General features: G+C 40.1%; 1 protein-coding gene across 6 annotated transcripts in view; it reads right to left on the bottom strand.

The window, feature by feature from the left end:
• PTCD2 (pentatricopeptide repeat domain 2) overlaps positions 1-21,711 on the bottom strand; it is a 38,630-nt gene that overhangs the window by 13,979 nt on the left and 2,940 nt on the right. For 2 of the 6 annotated variants that reach the window (XM_034959971.3, XM_003810488.6), the window contains exons 3-8: positions 18,292-18,421; positions 13,651-13,768; positions 9,934-10,012; positions 9,438-9,529; positions 6,590-6,703; positions 2,292-2,366 (exon numbers count right to left, since the gene is read on the bottom strand). In XM_034959971.3, the coding sequence (XP_034815862.1) occupies positions 2,292-2,366; positions 6,590-6,703; positions 9,438-9,529; positions 9,934-10,012; positions 13,651-13,768; positions 18,292-18,421 (608 nt within the window). Of the gene's footprint in view, positions 1-2,291; positions 2,367-6,589; positions 6,704-9,437; positions 9,530-9,933; positions 10,013-13,650; positions 13,769-14,809; positions 14,904-18,291; positions 18,424-21,711 lie in introns of those variants that run through there. The other 4 variants (XM_034959973.3, XM_063604206.1, XM_063604205.1 and 1 more) reach the window with 4 other exon arrangements.

Genomic DNA, 21,711 nt, shown 5'->3' on the forward strand with positions numbered 1-21,711 from the left:
ATGTTCAGGGAACAAGAGAGATAACCTTGAACTCTGACTGCTGGTGAGCTGGGCGGAACAGAGCCATATTTCTCTTCTTTCAAAAGGAAATTGGAGAAATATCACTGAATTCTTTTTCTCAGCAAGGAACATCCCTGAGAAAGAGACTGCGTCCCTGAGGGTAGGCCTCTGAAATGGCCACTTCAGGGGGCGGCCTTCTTTTATGGTCGAAGCTGTAGGGATGAAATAAGCCCCAGTGTCCCGTAGCGCTCCCAGGCTTATTAGGACAAGGAAATTCCTGCCTAATAAATTTTGGTCAGACCGGTTGTCTGCTCTCAAACCCTGTCTCCTGATAAGATGTTATCAATGACAATGCATGCCTGAAACTTCATTAGCAATTTTAATTTCGCCCTGGTCCTGTGGTCCTGTGATCTCACCCTGCCTCCATTTACCTTGTGATATTCTACTACCTCGTGAAGCACATGATCTCTGTGACCCACACCCTATTCATACACTCCCTCCCCTTTTGAAATCACTAATAAAAACTTGCTGGTTTTATGGCTCACGGGGCATCACAGAACCTGCCGACATGTGATGTCTCCCCCGGACACCCAGCTTTAAAATTTCTCTCTTTTGTACTCTGTCCCTTTATTTCTCAGACTGGCCGACACTTAGGGAAAATAGAAAAGAACCTACGTGACTATCGGGGGCAGGTTCCCCCAATAACTATTACTGTTTCAGATCAAAGGAAATTGGGGGGTTTCCAGGGGCAAATTAACCTAAGGACTCAGAGCTAGTAAGAGGTGGTTACAATTCACAGTTCATATTCTTTTTTTTGAGATGGAGTCTTGCTCTGTCGCCAAGGCTGGAGTGTAGTGGCGCAATTTTGGCTCACTGCAACCTCTGCCTCCCAGATTCAAGGAATTCCCCTGCCTCAGCCTCCCGAGTAGCTGGGACCTACAGGCAAGCGCCACCACGCCTGGCTAATTTTTTGTATTTTGGTAGAGATGGGGTTTCGCCATGTTGGCCAAGATGATCTCGATCTTCTGACCTCATGATCCACCTGCCTCGGCTTCCCAAAGTGCTGGGATTACAGGTGTGAGCCATCGAACCCAGCCACAGTTCATATTCTTTTAAATAGATGCTCCACCAAAACCAATATCCCAACAAATAACACCCTCCACCTCATTCCCTCCAACCCCACAGTCCTGTCCTCCTCTAGAGCACTGCTCAGTAGGTTCCCGCCCTAAGGGCCCCTCACGTTGCTCCTGCCGGCCAACCCGACCCCCTTCATCTACTCATCTTGGAATACTCCATTGATTGTGACTTGTTTTCCTAGCTTGTGTCATGCTAATGCTTACACATTTCCATTTTTCTGAAAATGTTTTCTTCATCTCAACCCTTTGACTGTTTCAGGAGACTATAAGCTCCTGAAAGTTTTTTCTTTTGCAACTCCCCCCACACAAGTAGACGCAGTATACAAGGAGTCTCAATATGGGCAGGCTGAATGGGGGTTATGGTGTCCTTAATAACAAAATAGTCTTTTATAATTGGTCCAGGAAGGTTTTGTGACACACTGCTCAAACTCTGGGAGTAGTAATGTGCCTCAAACTTTATTATTAGCGTGAATCTGGTGAATCTGAGATAATTTTTTTTCCTATGCTTTTAGTTTTAGGGATTAAGGTTTTGCATGTCTTGGTGATATGTGTGCAGCCACTTGCTGACCCAGACCACAAGGTCCCAAATAAGTGACCCAGGTGGCCCAGGTAAGTTAATGGGGAAGAGGACCATGGGCATACTGGCAACATAATAAGAATGACAATAGATAACATTTACTGAATGCTTACCACATGTCGGGCACTATTTTGTGTACCATAAGTATATAAGCTCATTAATTGCAACAACGCCATGAGTTAGGTACTACCAATAAGACGCAGTCGGCACATGGGTTTCTCTCAAGGCTTGGTAAAGGGCCTGGAGGATCTGTCTCCATCCCCTCCTCTTCCCTACATCTACAGCTTTCTTAGCCACGTCTCATGTCTTCGGCATCTAGCCATGTCTTATATATGAGCATATCTACCTCTCTCCAACCTGTTTACAAACTCCTGGAAGTGACAGCTGTGTTGACTCTTCTTACAAGGGTGATACTGTAATTTTCAGAGAGGAATTCAATAAATGACTATTGATTTGAATGAAAACCTTGGGAGAGCAAGTCATTGTATACAGCTAAAAAATTTAGGCATAATTTTATTATAATACATTTATTATAATACATTTCAAGGCTTACCTTAAACCATAAAGAAATCACTTACATTTAAATTAATGCAGGCTATGCTTTCTGGATTCATGATTTGAGAAAAAATGGACATAGCTTTTGCCATCTCATTCTAGAAGGAAGAGAAACAAATCATATTCCATATCATAGGAACTAATGTTATTGTAAAAGATCACTTAGAGAGGGCAGTATATTCCTATTAAGGTGACCTCAGGGTTTTGAAGTCCACAAAGATAAAATGTTTCGGAAATCAAAACTAAACATTCCATAAAATGCTCCATCCAGTCGCATATTGTTGAATGTTTTAACAACCTGCCCGAGTCCAGTTTTTAAGATGCAGGCATAAAGTTGGTATTTCCCCTTCTCCTATTGGAATCAGCTTCTAAAAAAATAGGAATGAAGAACAAAGTGCAAAGCCTGTCTTTGACATACATAATTAGAACATAGAAACCTCAAGCCACAGCACAGCTGGAAACACTGCCAGAAACATTGGAAATGGAGGCTGGCAGGGTTCAGGAGAAAGCAGTCAGAGGCAGACAGTGCTCTGTATCTCACAAAGAATCTACAACAGTACAGCTCTTAAAGGTAAGGGCACAACCTGAAGTACAAAACCTAAATTCCTATTTACAGTGATGAGAACAGAGCGCAGGACTAGTAAAGAGAACTTCCGTGGATCCTGTGGTGGCAGAGATGAGGCTAGTCAAGCGTTTCCATAGGCAAGACATACTCATAGGAAACAGTATGTTCCTAAGACAGCAGCAGCAGAGAAGAGACTGCGTACCAAAAACCACCTCAGTGCCTACTTCTGTTGACTTAAAAGAAATGAGGCCTGTGCATACTTGTAGACAAAACTCTGGGTTATATGAAGAAAAATCCTGCTAGTCTAGAACAGTGCTCTGGTGTCCCGCTCTGTTGTTCTCTCTTTCTCTGACATGAATCTACAAATGACCGGTCTAAAAGAAACAAGTTTTTCTTTTATTTTTGAATTTTTATTTTTATTTATTTATTTTATTTTATTATTACTTTTTTTAGACGGAGTCTCGCTCTGTTGCCCAGGCTGCAGTGCAGTGGCATAATCTCAGCTCACTGCAAGCTCTGCCTCCCAGGTTCACGCCATTCTCCTGCCTCAGCCTCCAGAGTAGCTGGGACTACCGGAGCCCGCCACCATGCCCGGATAATTTTTTTGTATTTTCAGTAGAGACAGGGTTTTACCGTGTTAGCCAGGATGGTCTCGATCTCCTGACCTCATGATCTGCCCGCCTCAGCCTCCCAAAGTGCTGGGATTACAGGTGTTAGCCACTGCACCTGGCCAGAATTTTTATTTTTTAGAGACAGAGTCTTGCTCTGTCACCCAGGCTGGAGGGTAGTGGTGGAATCATGGCTCACTGCAGCCTCAAACTCCTGGGCACAAGCTATTTTCCTGCCTCAGTCTCCTGAGCAGCAAGGACTACAGGCATGTACTATGTACTACTGCACCTGTTTTATTTATTTATTTATTTTTTGTAGAGACAGGGTCTCCCTATGTTGTCTTGGCTGGTCTCAAACTCCTGGCCTCAAGTGATCCTCTCCCCTTCCAAAGTGCTGGGATTACACGCAGGAGCCACAGTGTTAGGCCTGAAACTTACACTTTTCAATGATGAATAGTCAAAAAAGAACCACCACATGACACTCATAAAGATGATATTTTTAAAAAGAGGAAAGGAACACAGTAGAACAAAATTAAGAAAATAACTGGTACAGTGGCTCACGCCTGTAATCCCGGCATTTTGGGAGGCTGTGGCGGGCAGATCACTTGAGGTCAGGAGTTCAAGAACAGCCTGGCCAATATGGTGAAACCCCGTCTCTACTAAAATACAAAAAGCAGCTGGGCATGGCCAACATGGTGAAACCCTGTCTCTACTAAAATACAAAAATTTAGCTGGGCACACGCCTACTAAAATACAAAAATTTGGCTGGGCGCATGCCTGTAATCCCAGCTACTCAGGAAGCTGAGGCAGGAGAATCACTTTAACCCAGGAGGCGGAGGTTGCAGTGAGCCGAAATCGCGCCACTCCATTCCAGCTTGGGAGACAGAGTGAGACTCTGTCTCAAAAAAAAAAAAGAGAAAAGAAAAGAAAATAACTGGCCGATGAAGAAACCCTAATTGAAAAATATTTCCATGGATATAGAAGATACAAATGAGAAAAATGAACAAGATCACGTCAATCAAGTGGAAAAAAATCAGGCAGGCGTTAGATTTCTCCACATTCCATACTAGATTTCTCCAATATTCCATACTAGAAGACAGAAAAGCAATGCCTAAAAGTACCTCAAGAAAAGCAAATGTCACCTTGAAATTGTAAATCTGGCCAAACTGTAGTTCAAGTACAAAAACAACAGGCAAATAAAATAATTTAAAATACCAAGAACTCAGGGGATATCATTCCTCCAAAGAATTTACTAAAATACTCACTTCAGCCAACAAAGAGAAAACTGGAAAAACAACTAGCACCAAACAACCTATTTAACTATACAAAGGACTCAAAAGTGGGGAGTATGGCTATAGTACAGAGTGTAAATGTTATATGCCTGGACAATGAAGCAATGTTAATACTAATGAAAGAAAGAGAAGGGAAAGAGATGAAAGGTAGAAAAGGCATTCCCATTTCCTTATCTTTATTATCAGCAGGCCAAAAAATATCACTTCAAACTGACAAATCAAGTACATTTAAGAGTAAAGTGAACACTATCAAAATAAAATACCAGCTAAAATTGGGTATTGGATGGGGGAGGAAGAAAATAAGATGAAAAACAGAGGAAATATAGTAATTTCACCATTACTTATATTAGGGAATTAACAGGTCTTGTCAAAAGAATTAAATAATTAAGAAAATCAAAACTATGGTTTTAAAGTCACCACTAGAGCAAAAATACCAACTAGAGAAAATAACCACATGGCATAAGAGAGTAGAAAAAGTTATAGAAACAGAAAGCATCAGACGAGACCCAAGATCAAATATATGTCACATTAATATAAATGGATTATATTAAAAGATTAGCATCATATTATAAAGCAACACAGAAATTTATGCAGTATATAAGAGATAAAGCTAAAACAAAACAATTCAGAAAGATTGCAAAAATAAAGGATAGGAAAAGGTGTATATTGGTCAAATGCAAACCTGATCAAAACAAAGAGAAAAACAAGCAAAAAGAGGGGTGGAGATATTAATATTAGATAAGGTTGAACTCAGGGCAAAAGCAGTAAACATGACCTAGATAGGCACTTTATAATGCTAAAGTGAGGGATTCACAATGACGATGTAACAGTGATGATGTATCTGTGCACCAAACAGTATAACTTAGACATAAATAAAGAAAAACTACAGGAGCTATACAAAGAAAGAAAAACACATGCCTTCAAAGAGACTTTAATTCACCTCACTCACCTCATGACAGACTAAGAAGACAAAATAATTCCCCTGCACAGCAAGAGAAGCTTAGAAAGTTAAAGAAATGATCTTGGCCCAGCAGAAGCCTGGAAAGTGTATAACCTCTTGTCTTGTCCTTCAATGACTCCCCCCAGCAGTATATGGAAATGGATCACCCTCATGTTTTGATTTCTAATTAATAATAAGAGTTCTCCAGCTATATTTTACCAGCCAGGAAAATAACCTGGCTTGGTTACTATTTTTCTGCTGTAAAATTTCCTTTTACTACATAGGAAACATGTAAAGCATTTCGTATTTTTTAGGCTCTGGAATAGGAAATCTCAGGAGAGGCTCTTCCAGAGAGATGGTGTTCCAGGGTTCCAGCTCTAACTCTGTTCATCACTGAGGCATGACCTCAGGGAGGTCCCCTCTTATGTCTGGGTCTCTGCTACCTCCACCTGTCCAGTCAGGGGAATGAGGCTAAATGATCACTAAGGTCTCATCCAAATAACAGTAGTAGTTGGATGTAACTATGAAATATGTGATGGATCCCATTTCTACAATGGGCTGACACAGCAGTCCTCATTCATCTGAGGCTAATTCAACTTTGGAGAGCATTAAATTAAACTGTTCTCTGAGAACATTACAACGTAATCTGATGACTTGCAATTTTCATTTTAATTACTTGAGACATTTCTCTACCCTTCTATTTAGAAATGCATGTTAGGTCCCCAACTGTAAATAAAATCATTCTTTGTGGGTATAGGTATAGATATAGGTTGCCATGGCAACAAAGGCATTGGTCTCTTTATGGTGACTACTTCTTTACGATGCAGTCAGAAGGAAAAAAGGAAAAGCAAGGACAAATAAAAGTAATGAAGTCCTGGCCACTCCCAATTTACTTATGTACACCACAAGGCTTTACCTGATTCAGAGCTAATGCCACAGCGAAACAGGATGCTCTCCTGGAGAGAATTTCCCCTTTGAGTAGAGCTTCTTCTCTTAATGTAGTACAGATTTTGAAAGACTCAGGGCTATTCTGTGAGGAGACAGGATTGTTCGATTAATGTTATAAACCTTTAAGTTCAATAAAATGATTAATAGTGCTCAGTATTTACAGTTCCTTTTGTAAGGATTTCCTAGAGCCTCCCTCAAGCCACTTAAAAGATTAAGCCCCATATAAAGACTATTTGCAAATACACCAGGCTACTGATAGGTTAGCAGGTCAAATCTAAATTAACTTTATTTTTAAAGCTCATTTTCAATTTTCTGAATTGGGGCAGTTTTAACCAGAAAACATACACATCTCTTTGTATCTGGGCAGGCTAGTTTCTAGACACAGACCCCATAATTTATGAGTATAAAAGTTCTGCCTGCTACTATATGAAATAGCTGATTAAGGCTCAACAACACCAGGAAACTTTTTCTGGGGGATTTCCAATCTGAAAATATTCATATGTCAAATATTTGAAAACACGAACACTAATTTGAACATAAATTATAAAAGAATCCCATGAAAACAGAAACCTTTAAAAAAAAAATCCAAGAATGTCAGTGATATAAAAACAGCAGTGGTAAAACCAAATCCTCTTCCTTTGTGCATGCTGCGGGGGATTAGGTTTATGAGAGCAGCCTGGCTGTGCAACTTTGTCATCTGTCATAACGGGAGTTGCAACTCCTGTCAAAATAGAGTTCAAATGGGATGAGAGAGGACAGTTCCCAGAATTGATGTGGAATTTGTACTGGCTGACCAGATCACTTTTTCAACTCATCTCCACTGGGTGAAACAAGTTATTCTTGGACATGACACAGGGGAGAAAAGTCCTCTGGCCTTTCCTAAGTAGAATTTATTTATTTATTTTATTTTTTGAGACAGAGTCTCGCTCTGTTGCCCAGGCTGGAATGCAATGGTGCAATTTCAGCTCACCGCAACGTCTGCCTCCCCAGTTCAAACGATTCTCCTGCCTCAGCCTCCAAAGTAGCTGGGATTACAGGTATCTGCCACCACTGGATAATTTTTGTATTTTTAGTAGAGACAGCGTTTCACCATGTTGGCCAGGCTGGTCTCGAACTCCTGACCTCAGGTGATCTGCCTGCCTCGGCCTCCCAAAGTGCTGGGATTACAGGTGTGAGCCACTGCGCATGGCCTCTAAGTAGAATTGAAATTCTCGTCATTGCAGTATACACTCAGGGAGGCATCCCTAAGTAGAGGACAAGAAGGCTGGGAATTACAATGCTGAATAAGTGATGCTCTAGTGCTGTGTGGTGTTTTTTTTTGGCCTCCTAGAATCATAGAATGGTATGAATGGAAAGAATTATTGAATCCAGAGGTCAGCAAACTATGACCCTTGGGCTAAATGGAGCCTACAGCTAAGAATGACTTTAACATTTTTAAAGGCCTGTAAAAACAAAAACAAAGAATATGGGGCAGAGATCATATGAGGCAGAGACATATGTGGCCCCCAAAGCCTAAAATATTTACTATCTAGCTTTTCATAAAAAAAGTTTGCTGACTCCCAAATCTAACCATCTCATTTGTAAAATGAGATAGGTGATCAGTTCACAGCTATATAAGTCATATATATAAGCTATATAATACCAAAGTTGAGACTAGACTCCAAGTTTCTCAATTTCCACTTGGTTTTCTTTCCACTATAACCCAGCTATCCCCTTGTTTTGGAAAACTGGTATTGCTACACTCTTCAGGGGAGTTTTTCAACAGCCCATGTTCTTCTACTTCGCTTCGCGTTCCTTTGTTTTCAGTATAAAGAGGTTTTGTGTGCCAGGTTTCCAAAGTTTAAATGATACGAATGATAACAGTAATACATTAAACATTGATCATTTCACTATTTCAATGATCATTCACTAAACATTGAAGAAAGAGTTTCTATGGGCAAGAAATAATCCTGGTACAGTAATAATAAAATAACTTTTTTTTTTTTTTTTTTTTGAGAGAGTCTCACTCTGTCGCCCAGGCTGAAGTGCAGTGGCGCAACCTTGGCTCACTGCAACCTCTGCCTCCTGGGTTCAAGCAATTCTCCTGCCTCAGCCTCCAGAGTAGCTGGGATTACAAGGTGCATGCCACCACACCTGGCTAATTTTTTGTATTGATAAAAGAACGTATAAGTCATGGTCTCTGTCCTTGGACTTCATTTTCATGTCACATACGTTTATTAAAGAACTACTGGATACCAGGCACTGTGTTAGGTGGTGGGATACAAAGAAACCTCAAGGAGCTCACACTCAAGTGGAGAGAATGGAACGTGCATCTGCTAAGTACATTAAGCTGTGTCAGAAGTACCAGGGAGGTGATACAAATAGAGCAAAATTAAGGGATATCTGGAGGTGACAAACATCACTTCCAGTTTCGGTGATTACAAAAGCCTTCACATATGAGGACAAAGTGGTCCTTGAGCTTAGCAATGAAGGAAGCTAAGATTTCCATAGACAAGGACAACAGGGAAGATGGATCTAGCAGAGTCCAGCATGCGAGATGACTTTAAAGCAGAGCCTGAACCCAACACATTGCCTCTTGTTCTCACTATCTACACAATCACCAGAGAAAAGTGAAAGATGAAAAAATTACTTTTCCCATAAAACTGCCTGATATGGCTAACTTGAGTTTTCTAAAAATAAAAACATTTAAAATTAAAACATTTGCACCAGATGGAAAACAGATTTCAGAGGAACTGAATTTTATTTGTAGAGAGAAGAAAAATCCTCTCTCAAAGACTACACACAATGCTCTCAAAGTTAAGAGGAAAGAGTCTTACCAGTTTGTAGCAAATTGCAAAAGCAAGAACATAGGTATCTTTGGTGAACTTCACATCTTGGTTTTTCATCTCTATCAATACTTGCAAAGCACCTGTCAAAAGTGAAGAGTGGATCGCAGTGTTAGAGTTCCTCTACTGTTGGCCCCCAAAGCTCTCATCTGTTCAGCACCATCTACAGAAAAGTGTATTTCAACAAAATAAAAGCTATTCCTCAAAGTCATTTAGCAATTAACTAAATGTTGAAATAAACTATCAGGTCAAACAGGAAGAACTAATGTTTTAAAAGCTGCTTCACAATTTTAGCATAAGTAAAATCTGGGATATTTAGTTTAAGGGATGACATGCAATGCAATGTTTTCAAACTTCCTAAGGTCTCCAGAATTCAGCCACTTATCAGGGATATAAGAATCATTTTTGCATGACTCATTTTTCCCCCTAATTCCTATGCCAGCAAACATGGCAGAATTTTTCAGCAAATAGAAATTGCAGTACTTACTTTTATATTTGCCTTTGATAAATAACATATCCATCAAAATATTGAATGATGTGGAGTCTGAGAAGAAACCTCGTAAATGCTAACGAAGAAGAACAATACAGTTTGGTTAAAAGTTAAAACTATTTATTGAGGAGGTACTTTTACTGTCTCTTATCTAGCCAGGTCTTATTATTCTGCATGCCTTACTCATTTGGCCTTCTGAATTCTCTAATATATTTTATATACCCAGGTTTTATTTTTGAAAAGTTGGCCGGGCGTGGTGGCTCATGCCTATAATCCCAGCACTTTGGGAGCCCAAGGCAGGTGGATCACGAGGTCAGAAGTTCAAGACCAGCCTGGCCAACATGGTGAAACCCCATCTCTACTAAAAATACAAAAATTAGCTGGGCATGGTGGTGGGCACCTGTAATCCCAGCTACTCAGGAGGCTGAGGCAGAGAATTGCTTGAACCCAGGAGGTGGAGGTTGCAGTAAGCTGAGATCACGCCACTGCACTCCAGCCTGGGTGACAGGGCGAGACTCCGTCTCAAAAAGAAAAAAAAAAAAAAGAAAAAAGTTAAAATGCTGTCCACTCTCTTGGCTGTCATGCTGAGAGGTACAGTAAGAGATCTCTGGGTTTCATAATTACCATGAAGGACGTCTTTAAGGAACCGTCATCTGTCATGCTTAGGAGAAAAGAAACTAGCCAGTTAACCCTGGCAGAGTGGTCCTGGAAACTAGGTGCCAGCTATTAACATGAAATGGCAGCTATAAATATACTTGAGGACTAAGGCAGGAGGGTCTCACACAACTATGGTCTTTTTTTGGCAACGGATAATACAGAATTGATTACTCGCCTTTTGAAATAATTCTCTAAAACAGTGGTTCTCAACGTTTTTTTCCAACTTGTCTGTATGTATTTATTTAATTGACAAATAAAAATTGTATATATTTGGCCAGGTGTGGTGGCTCACGCCTGTAATCCCAGTACTTTGGGAGGGAGAGGCGGGATCACTTGAGGCCAAGAGTTCAGGACCAGCCTGGGCAATACAGCAAGACCCCATCTCTTAAAAAAAATAATAAAAATTTAAAAAACTAGCTGGGTGTGGTGGCACAAGGCTGGAATCCTAGCTACTTGGGAGACTGAGGTAGGATGATCACTTGAACCCAAGAGTTATGAGACTGCAATGAGCTATGATAATAGTGCCACTGTATTCCCGCTTAGGTGACGGAGCAAGACCCTGTATCCAAAAAAACCCCCAAAAAACAGTATGTTGTTTTGAAATATGTATATATTACAGAATGGCTAAGCCAAGCTAATTAACATATGCATTACTTCACATACTCATTTTGTGTGGTGAAAGTACATAAAACCTATTCTTTAGGCAATTTTGAAGAATACGATACATTGTCATTAACTATAGTCACTATGTTGTACAGAGAAATCCCTTGAACTTATTCCATCTTACTGAAATTTTGTATCCTTTGACCAACATCTTGCTAACATCTCAACATTTTGTGTGCCATGATAATGGGACACATGGTATTCAAATGTGTCATTAAATGCCTTGCTCAAGTTCACTCTTTTCTGATCACCTACTATGCAGACCCTGTTCTAGGTGCTGAGAATAAAGAAATGATAAACAGGATATACACCCTGCTCAAAACCCTACTAGGGTTTATAATCTAGTAGAGCTTAAATTCTGGTGGAGAAGACAGTGAATAAGACAAGTGAAAAAAATATTAATTTCAGCTATTAGTAAAGTCTATGAAGAGCAAGTAGAGAAGATGGATGGAAGGTAGTCAGGGAAGGCACTGTGAGAAGAGACCTCAGTGAGGTCAAAGAGGGAGCCTCAAGGATAAGAATGCAGAATGTTCCAGTTAGAGGCTGTGAGCTCGCCATGGCTGAGGAAGAACATGCAGGTCCAGAGTGAAGTCAGTAAGGGAGAAAGGGGAGATGGCACAACGGGACCCGAGGTCAGAGTCAAGGGTCTGGGTTTTCTTCTAAGCGTGAGGGAAAGCCACTAGAGCAGCCCCAGCCAATGGAAAAGCATTTTGAGTCACCAAGGATATTTTAGAATCACAATGTATGTGACTCTAAATTTTCTATTAGCCTCATTTAAAAAAGTAAACAGAAATAGACTAAATTATTTAACCCACTATATCCAAGATGTAATTTCAACATGTAATCAATATAAAAATTAACATATATTGCATTCTTTTTATGATAAGTAATTAAAATCCATCATATATTTTACACTTACAGCACATGTAAATTTGAGTTAGCCACAGTTCAATGACTCCATGTGGCTACCATGCTGGCAACACTACAGGGTTGTAAGTAGGGAACAAGAGAAGTTCAGCTAGAAGCAGGATTAGGTCCTATGTCACTTACTCGAATTTGTCCATTCTACTCCAGAAAATTTACCTATATGTGACTTTTTCATATACAAGCAGGCTAAAAAAAACCCCTTTGCTTTCATCTTTTTTATTTTTGTTTTTATCACCATACTCATGGCTATGATTTATTACAGTGGGAAGCTTTTGTTTTCCTTTAACTGAAACATTAACATATGTTTATTAGAAATAGTCAAATAATACAAAAATGTATAAAGTAAAAAGTGAGAATTTTTAATAATTCTACCCCCTAAAGATAAAGTGATTTAGTGTATATCTTTCCAGTATCTATGTATTTATATTTTGTTAAAATGTTGATGTTAATATGTGTCTTTTCTTATGGAACAAAAAAAAACAGGATCAAACTATCTGTACTGTTCTGAAACAACCTTTTCTCTGCTTACTAATATATTATGGTCATCTTTCTAATACACAGGTGTCATTAAATAGGGGCAAGCCTAGAGTTAACATGCTCACCATGTACAGAGAAAATTTTGTATAAAAAAAGAGTAAGAGGCAGAAGAACAACTCAACTTGTTATGTAAGTTCCTAAATATACAAAAAGGTACCTGGTGGCCAGCCGTGGCCCCAAAATTTAGCAAATGTTTCCGATTATGGGAAACACAGCCTCATGAAAAGCAGTCTAAGCTTACATTCCCCCAAAGTGATGTTTCTGTTCTCTACATGGCATCTAGTAATCAAAATGACTTTATAATGAATGAATGAATTTATAATGTCTCTAGGTCCTAGTTTCTTTATCTACAAAATGGAAATCTACCTTATCAGGGCTATTGTGAGAAACAAATAAAATGAAACATTTAAAGTACTTAAACACAATGCTGAAGACATAGTAAATATTCAATGAGTAGCTGTAAAAATTATTTACTTTTGTTTTTAGGAACAGAAAGTCAGAATATGTGACGGAAAGTATTTTGAAAACAGAAAAGCACTTCCCAAATGTAGTCTTCAACCAGAAAAATACAAATACAAAATCGAGAGGGAATACAGGTAAAGGATAGGAATGTCAGTCTTTAAATGGAGACTGTCTTAAGCTCTTCTCTATTGAAAGCCCCTAAAAAAGCAGGTGTACAACCCACATTGATACACATCCAAGGTAGGATCATCTGTACCTATACCTCCTCCACACTTGTTCTATATTACTCCACCCCCCTTCACACAAACTGACTGCAAGGAAACTTAAAAATGCAGAGATGTGCTCATTCAGCCCCAGCAGCCTTTCTTTGAAAATCTAACCCAGGAATAATGTACATAGAAGAGATGCCTTTTCCAATATCACCAAAAACACACACATTGGCAGAGAAAACAATTAGGAAACAATAACCTGGTCTTTCATGAGCTCCACTGCAGATTCCTCGAGATCCAACTCGTAACACAACCTCACAAAAAGCGGTCCAAATTTATACTCCCCCAAAGTGAAATTTTTGTTCTCTGCATGGTACCTGGTAATGAAAAATGATTCAATGAGCCAAAAGGTAGGACACAGGAAAAAGGACAGACATAGACTATGGCATGTACTGTGCCAGGTACTGGGACACAACAGAGAACGAAGTTCTCTCACAGTCTGGAGGGGGAGAAATGGAGATTTCGGACAATCAGGAATCCTGGAGTGCAGAAGTATACCAATCATTTAAACAAGTAAACAGAATTTAAATCAGACTGACATAAAATAAAAGAAACAGAGGAAAAACGTATGTTGTAATCATTCTCTAAATTTAGAAACAACCCTGAGACTGAGTGTGAGCACACCTTAAGAAACAGCAGGAGTCTAGTAGCATCTGTAAGTGCATCAGAATGGGCCCCACCCAGAGGAGAACAAGGGAAAGAAGTGGGGGTGATGCTCTGTGCTCCTGGAGGCTGGTTTCATCCTCATATAGGATGGCAGACAACCAACAGTCACATTTACAATTTACAGCAACTCTCTGCTTTTCTAAGCTTGAGAAAGGTACACCCGGGCTACGATCACCTGGCTAAACAAATTAAATGTGGTTTTGAATGTTTAAGTTTTAGGAAAAGGCTAATCTCAAAGATAATGATGTCTTCTATGTGGCTTGAGATTTCTACAGGCAGCCAGTCTGCCAGTCAGAACTGCATATCACTACTGTAAATTTACTTTCAATAACCAACTCTTTTTGCTTTAGACACCAAGAGGACAATATGTGACAAAATCAACACCTCATGATTACACATAAATCAGATTTTAGAAAGACTTATTCATTAAGAATCTTCATATTCATATTTCTTTCAGATTTAGATTCATATAATGAGTGAATCTAAAATACCTTGGGGAGAAGCGCTGATGATAAAACAGGATACTTTTTACCTTCTGCTAAAAATCATCGAGGAGTCAGAGTAGTATTACGCTAGTCTATTCTAAATGCATATACTACAATGATACCATAATAGAATGATGAGGTGTACTTTGATACATTTCATTATCCACTTATAGAAGTTACAAATAGGCCGGGCACAGTGGCTCACACCTGTAATCCTAGCACTTCGGGAGGCTGAGGCAGGCGGATTATGAGGTCAGGAGATCAAGACCATCTTGGCTCACATGGTGAAACCCCATCTCTACTGAAAATACAGAAAAAAAAAAATTAGCCGGGAGTGGTGGCGGGCGCCTGTAATCCCAGCTACTTGGGAGGCTGAGGCAGGAGAATGGCATGAACCCAGGAGGCGGAGCTTGCAGTGAGCCGAGATCGCACCCCTGCACCCCAGCCTGGGCGACAGAGCGAGACTCCATTCTCAAAAAAAAAAAAAAGAAGTTATAAATAATATTCATTGCTTCATTACAACACTTATAAATTAAGTTTTTGGAAGGCAATATAGGATAGTGGTTAAGGGTTTTCAGGCTCTGAATCCAAACTGATCATTCAAATCCTAGCTCTTCTACTTGTGTGATGATGAGCAAATTAATTAACTACTCTGTGCTTCCGTCTCCTCATCTGTAAAATGGAAGGAAGAAGAGAACCCAACTCAGTTTTTTTGTGAAGATTAAATGAGATGATGTGCCTGGCACACAAGTCTTCAACATATAAATCTTTATAAAACGTAAGGCATGCTAAGGAAAACATCTTCAAAAATCAACATATTTCAGTAAATATTCTCATGAGAAACTTGTGCCAGATTAAAAGCAAAAGAAAGCAAAAAAAAAGTTTCTGATTTGACATTAACATGCTAAATGACATTCACATTAATAAAATAAATAGAAAGTCACTGAGATAATGAATTGCCTTCTGGACAAGAAATGTTCAAGAGGATCTAAAATCCCTCAATAAACCAAACAGCATTTGGTCAACATAACGAGGGTATTAAGATGCTCCCCATTTTTGGCTCAATAAAAAGCTTATGTTTCAGCTCATGACTCTCCTTTCCCAGCCACGGGCTGCCTGACTCAGGGAGAAAGAGAACATGTTGGTTGAGCCTTGGATCTACCCATCTTTCCACTTGTCCAGCTGTCTACAAGTAGAGGGAAAAGGTCAGCAACTGGGTAGAGATTTATTAGCATCAATAAAGGAATTAAGTCATACTTTGAATATTTATGATAAAAATAAGAGTAGAAAAAGTGTTCAGGATATTTATCTCATTTTACTACTCTTATAAACACTGAATAGCTTTGTGTAGTAAAATGAGAGGAAAACATGCCAAAGGGAAATGATTTAACTTTGTGAAACTGAAATACAGAATTAAGTTTGTAGATACGGTGTGACTTTAAATTAGCATAACACTTTTGGAAAATAATCTGACAGTCATATATTGATAAACTTTAAAAAGTTCATACCCCCTGATCCCCAAAAGGAAACAAAGAGTAAGTTTTATGCAGCGAGTTTCTCATCATGACATTATTTATACTGGTGAAATATTAGAAAAAACTTCAATGTCCAACAATATGGGCATAGTTGATGAAAATACCTAACATATAATAAATACTGTATTGCCATTAAACTATGATTCCTAAGGATATGATTAACATGAAAATATTTATATTTAGAAAATAATTACACAGCAATAACTATAACAATGTAAAGCAAAATCTACCAAAACAATGAAATCTTTACATCTGTGAAAAAAAAAAAATGCAAAAATATTAACAGTGGTTTCTTAGATGGGAGCAACAGGCCCCAAAGATGGCTGCCATCAATTTCTTCCCTCTCTGTATGTGCATATGGCTCCATCCATCCAGAGGTAGAATCCTTTTCCCCTCCCCTTGACTTTGGTCTGGCCAGGCAACTTGCCTTAACCAAGAGAAGCCATGCCAATTCTGGGCAGCTCTATCATGCCTGGCAGCTCCCATATGGGCTGTGGGCCAGTGCAGCTCAAACCAACAAATGAATAATGAGGCACTCCAGAAAGACAGGGAGAGGCCACATGGAGGAGCAATGAGGCATCACAAACTCAAGAGAGGCCTTCTTGGACCGTGTAGTACAGCCCAGCTACCAGCTGACTGCAGATGAGTGAGTGGCTTCATCTGACACCAACCAAGAACTGCTCAGTGGAGATGGGCCTGAATTCCTGACCCCAGGATTATGAGAAATAATAAATAGTTACTGTGTTAAGCCATTAAGTTCTGGTGTGGTTTGTTATACAGCAACAGACAACTGAAACAGCAGAATTTGTGACATATTACTTCTCTCTACTTTTTGGTGTTTTTCAATTTTTCAATGAATTTTTTAATTTTTACTTAAAAAAAGACATTTTTTCATGTCATAAAATTAATGTCCACTGTAGACAAGTTTGAGAAATCAGAAAAATATACATTTAGATAAACAAAAAATACATAATCCATAATTCCTAGAGAACCAGTTAACTTTTGGTAGAGAATCTTCCAGTATTCTTTATATGATTATCTTGCATTTCTCTCTATAAATGTACATATAAATACAGGTTCATATATAGAAACAGATCTTTTAAAAATGGAAAGGAGGGCTGGGCGTGGTGGCTCATGCCTGTAATCCCAGCCTTTGGGAGGCTGAGGTGGATGGATCACTTCAGTGTAGGAGTTCGAGACCAGCCTGGCCAACATGGCAAAACCCATCCTCTACTAAAAATACAAAAATTAGCCGGGTATGGTGGCAGGCACCTGTAACCCCAGCTACTTGGGAGACTGAGGCAAGAGAATTGCTTGAACCTGGAGGTGGAGGTTGCATGGTGCTGAAAGATCGTGCCACCGTACTCCAGCCTGGGCAACAGATCAAGACTTCATCTCAAAAAAAAAAAAAAAAAAAGGAAAATAGTTTAAAAAGAAAAGGAAAAGAGCAATGAATTTAATTTCAGAAATGAAGTCTGTTGATTTGATGTCATACTGCTCCCTGGTAAGCGAAGCCTTTGCTGGCTTTCCCAGCGGCAGGCTATGCTTACATGCGAGTTCTTTCTGACAAGGGAAACTTTAATAACGGATCAGAAAGGTATAGCAGGACTGGAGGAGGGAAAATAGGAGTCCACTGAAAGGATTTAGGTGAGAGACATTAAAGCCTGAACTAAGACACTGCTAACGGAGAGAAAGAGAGGAAGGCTAGAGCTGAGGGAGATACCAAGGAAGTAGAACCAAGAGGATTTCTTACCCTATCAGGAAAGAGAGGCAAATGACATGAGAGTAAAGAGGCTCCAAAATATCTGTCCTGAGTGACTAGCCAGTGAGAAGGAAAACAGAAGAAGAGGAGTGAATTTGTACATAATGAATTTGAAGACCTAGGGGATATGTCAGTGATAGGCTGGTAACTTCTTTAGACATAAAATATCTGCTTTTCTATCCTTAGCACCCAGCATATAGTAGGAACCCAGTAAGTGTGTGCTCAACAATAAGTGAATGTAGGTGTCTGGAGTTCAAGGTAGGCATCTGAACAAGAGATCTGGAAGTCACTAGTATAGAGGTGGCAACAACTTCGAAGTGGATCAGACTGCTCATAGAAAGGAACAGAGTAAGAAGGGATAAGGGTGGCAACATTCTAAGGAAATGCCTCACCTGTAAATGACATTTTTAGCCAGTTCCACATGGTCCCGGGACTCACACAAATGTAGTAAGGTTATCAACTCCCCCTTCAAGATGAGCTTGTTCTGGGTCAGTTTCTTTTTCAAGTTTCTAAAATACGTTTCTGGAAGAAAGCACAGTATGGTGACCATCACTCAGGCTGACTGAGAGTATAAGGAGTCTGACCTCAGGAAGATGGGGAAGCCCAACCCCGGCTCACTGCAGAGGGGCACTGAGAGGGGTTCAGGAACACACAGCTGCCATCACTGGCCAATCTCCTCTAGAACAGCGTCAGCAGATGGCATCTGTCACAGGATGCAGGGACATGGGCACAGGGCCAGGCCCACTCAAGACTCTCTAAAATAAAATCTGTGGGGTAAGAGCTCAAGAATTGGCATTTTTGATTCCCTAGGTGATCCTCTGGTATACTAAAGTTTGAGAATTACTGTTCCAGAGGCTTGGCTCAAATAACTGAATCTCTAGGTGACTCATGAGAAAAAGAAAGAAAATGTAGCCAGACACCCAAACCGTCAACTGGCAGAGAACCAAACGGGAAAACTAAAAAGAAAATGTGAGTTGAAGGTAGGTTTGTCCACAATGGTGGACCCACATGACTCACGTTTCTTTCATTTGATTCAACTTCACCTCTTTTTCATTCCTCTTGGTCTCTTTTTACTCAGCTGTTAGAAGGCATGCCAAAGTACTATGTAATGGGCAGGGGGGAAAACAGTCCTCCAAACAGTAGCAAACAGTTTTTCAGTGACAGAATCATTTCAGTGTCATCACAGTCTATCATTCTCCCTTGTCTTTGTATCTGATCAACCATGGGGACAAAAACCAAAAGGAGGCACCTCTTCTTGGCATCAATAAGGGGCTTTATTCCCACCAAAATGTGGGGTGAAAAGCAAAGCAGGCGCCAACCAAGCATCTGCTTTCCAGAAGGCAGAACTGTTGTCAGTATCAGAAGCTGCCAGGAAATAGCTATAGGATTTGTTCCAAGAACCCAGAGCTTTGAAGGAATGCTGCTGAAAGGAGAGGTACAAATACATCTAAAACACAAGAACTAGAAGCAGAGGCACTGTTCTCAATTTAAAAGAAAAGACCTACTAGGTTTGAGATAATGCAGTGGCTCTTCCAATTTTTATTTGCAGAACCATGTAACAGTTAAAGGCTCTAGAGATGGAAGGACCTGGGCTGAAATCTAAGCTCGGCCACTTGCATTCTGATGGAGACCCTTGCTCTGAGACTTGATTCCTCATGTGTAAAGTAAGGATCGTGGTACCTTCCTCACAGGGTTACCTGAGATGATATATGTAAAGCATTTGTCATTCGGTAACTGCCAGTAAATAGAAACATTATTGTTCTCATTTTCATTCCTTGTGTCACCTGTTAGATCTAAGAGGATTTAGTCTATTAAATATTTCTAAGCAACTTCCAGTCTAAAAAGTCTCAAGTCATCAAAGAGATGACGTTACATCTTGTACTCCTTAATCCTCCTTAATAAACCTTAAGAGGCCGGGTGCAGTGGCTCAGGCCTGTAATCCCAGCACTTTGGGAGGCCAAGGTGGGTGGATCACTTGAGGTCAGTAGTTTGAAACCAGCCTCGCCACCATGGTGAAACCCCGTCTCTACCAAAAATACAAAAAGTAGCCAGGTGTGGTGGTGCACGCCTGTAATCCCAGCTACTAGGGAGGCTGAGGCACAAGAATTGCTTGAACCTGGGAGGCAGAGGTTGCAATGAGTCGAGATCATGCCACTGTACTCCAGCCTAGGTGACAGAGCAAGACTCTGTCTCAGAAAAAAAAAAAAAACAACACCTTAAGAATCCGGTATTTCAACAGATATAACTTGTGTTTTAAAACAAATCAATCAACATTTGTTTATCATATAATCATACTCGGAAGTATCCTTCTTTGTGTGTGAGACACCAAGAAGGGTAAGGAATAGTTCCTGCCCTCAAAGAACTTAAAAGCATTTTGGGGAGGGCAAGCTAAATTTACACAAAGCTACCTGAAAACAATGATGGAGGAGGTGACACATGAATACTATAAACATAATAAGACTCTTCTGTCCTGTTACAACACCTATTACAACTCAGAGTGGACAGAAGAGTCCTGTTACAACCTTTATTATTATGACTCAGAACAGACCAGGTTGGTGAAAGTGGAGGGGTACCAGTGAGAAAGGAAAGGGCTGAATCAGGTTGGAGAAATGGAGGAGGGGGATATTCTAGGTAAGGGAATCAGCATGAGCAACAGAACAGAACTGGGAATGACAGGTGTGGAGGGAAAAGCCGTGACTAGATTAACCAGAAACCGCCCTAGAAAGGGCGGAGTCCATCACGGGAGAGCCAGGATGCCTGAGAGATGAGTATGTTAATAGTGTGGTATACAACAGAGTACCACTGTGGGCTCTCAAAATGATGAAAGGTTGACAGGACTTTAAACATATCAGTCTGACAATAGAGCAGATTGGCACTGAGTATATTAATTGCCTTTCAGAACATGTACACAACTGCCACAGACTTATGAAGACTATGACAACTGGAAATCACAACTGGATGACATGAAGCCCTAACTGCAAACCTCACATAGATCTAAAATACCTGGGGTAGAAAGAAAAGACTGAAGTGAAATCTAGATTGAGCCTACTCAACTGGGGATAAATATATTCCCCCCATTCCAAAGGTTTATTTTTTTGCCCCCTATATGGTATTATATAACAGTATGATTAGTGGAGCAGCGAGAGAACATTGATTTCTGGAGGACTGAATTGTGAGGGAATGGAGGCAGAAAGTATCAGGATGGGTGCAGTGGCTCATGCTTGTACTTTAGGAGACTGAGGCGGGATACTAGCTTGAGCCTGGGAGTTCGAGACCAGCCTGGGCAACACAGTGAGACCATCTCTACAAAAAAAAATTAAAAATTAAAAATTAGGCGGTATGGTGGCACTGTAGTCCTAGTTACTCAGGAGGCTAAAGCAGAAGGATTGCTTGAATCCAAGAGTTTGAGGCTGCAGTGAGCTATGATGGTGCCAACTGCACTCCAGCCTAGGTGACAGAGCGAGACTGTCTCTTAAAAAACAAACCAAAACAAAGAGAATGTTAATGTGTTAATCAGGAGCTCACAAACATCTGGCAGTGAGAGGAAGGAGAGCTGGGTCTATGGTTGAAAAAGTCAGTAGGGACACCAAGAGTTATTGAAAAAAAAAGGAAAGTCTTAGATGTGTTCATAAAGGAGGATCAAGGAGGTATATCCACAACCCCCAGGGACCACTGCTGCATCCACACACAATAAAAGGTATGAAATGCTGGGAAGAACTCTATGTGCAGGAGGGAGAGAATGAATGCAACAAAATTTTTCAGGTGCTGAAAGGGAAAAAGACCTAGGGTGGTGTTCTTGTTTGTAGCTTTTT

Source organism: Pan paniscus, chromosome 4 (assembly GCF_029289425.2).
Source record: "Pan paniscus chromosome 4, NHGRI_mPanPan1-v2.0_pri, whole genome shotgun sequence".
NCBI lineage: Eukaryota > Metazoa > Chordata > Mammalia > Primates > Hominidae > Pan > Pan paniscus.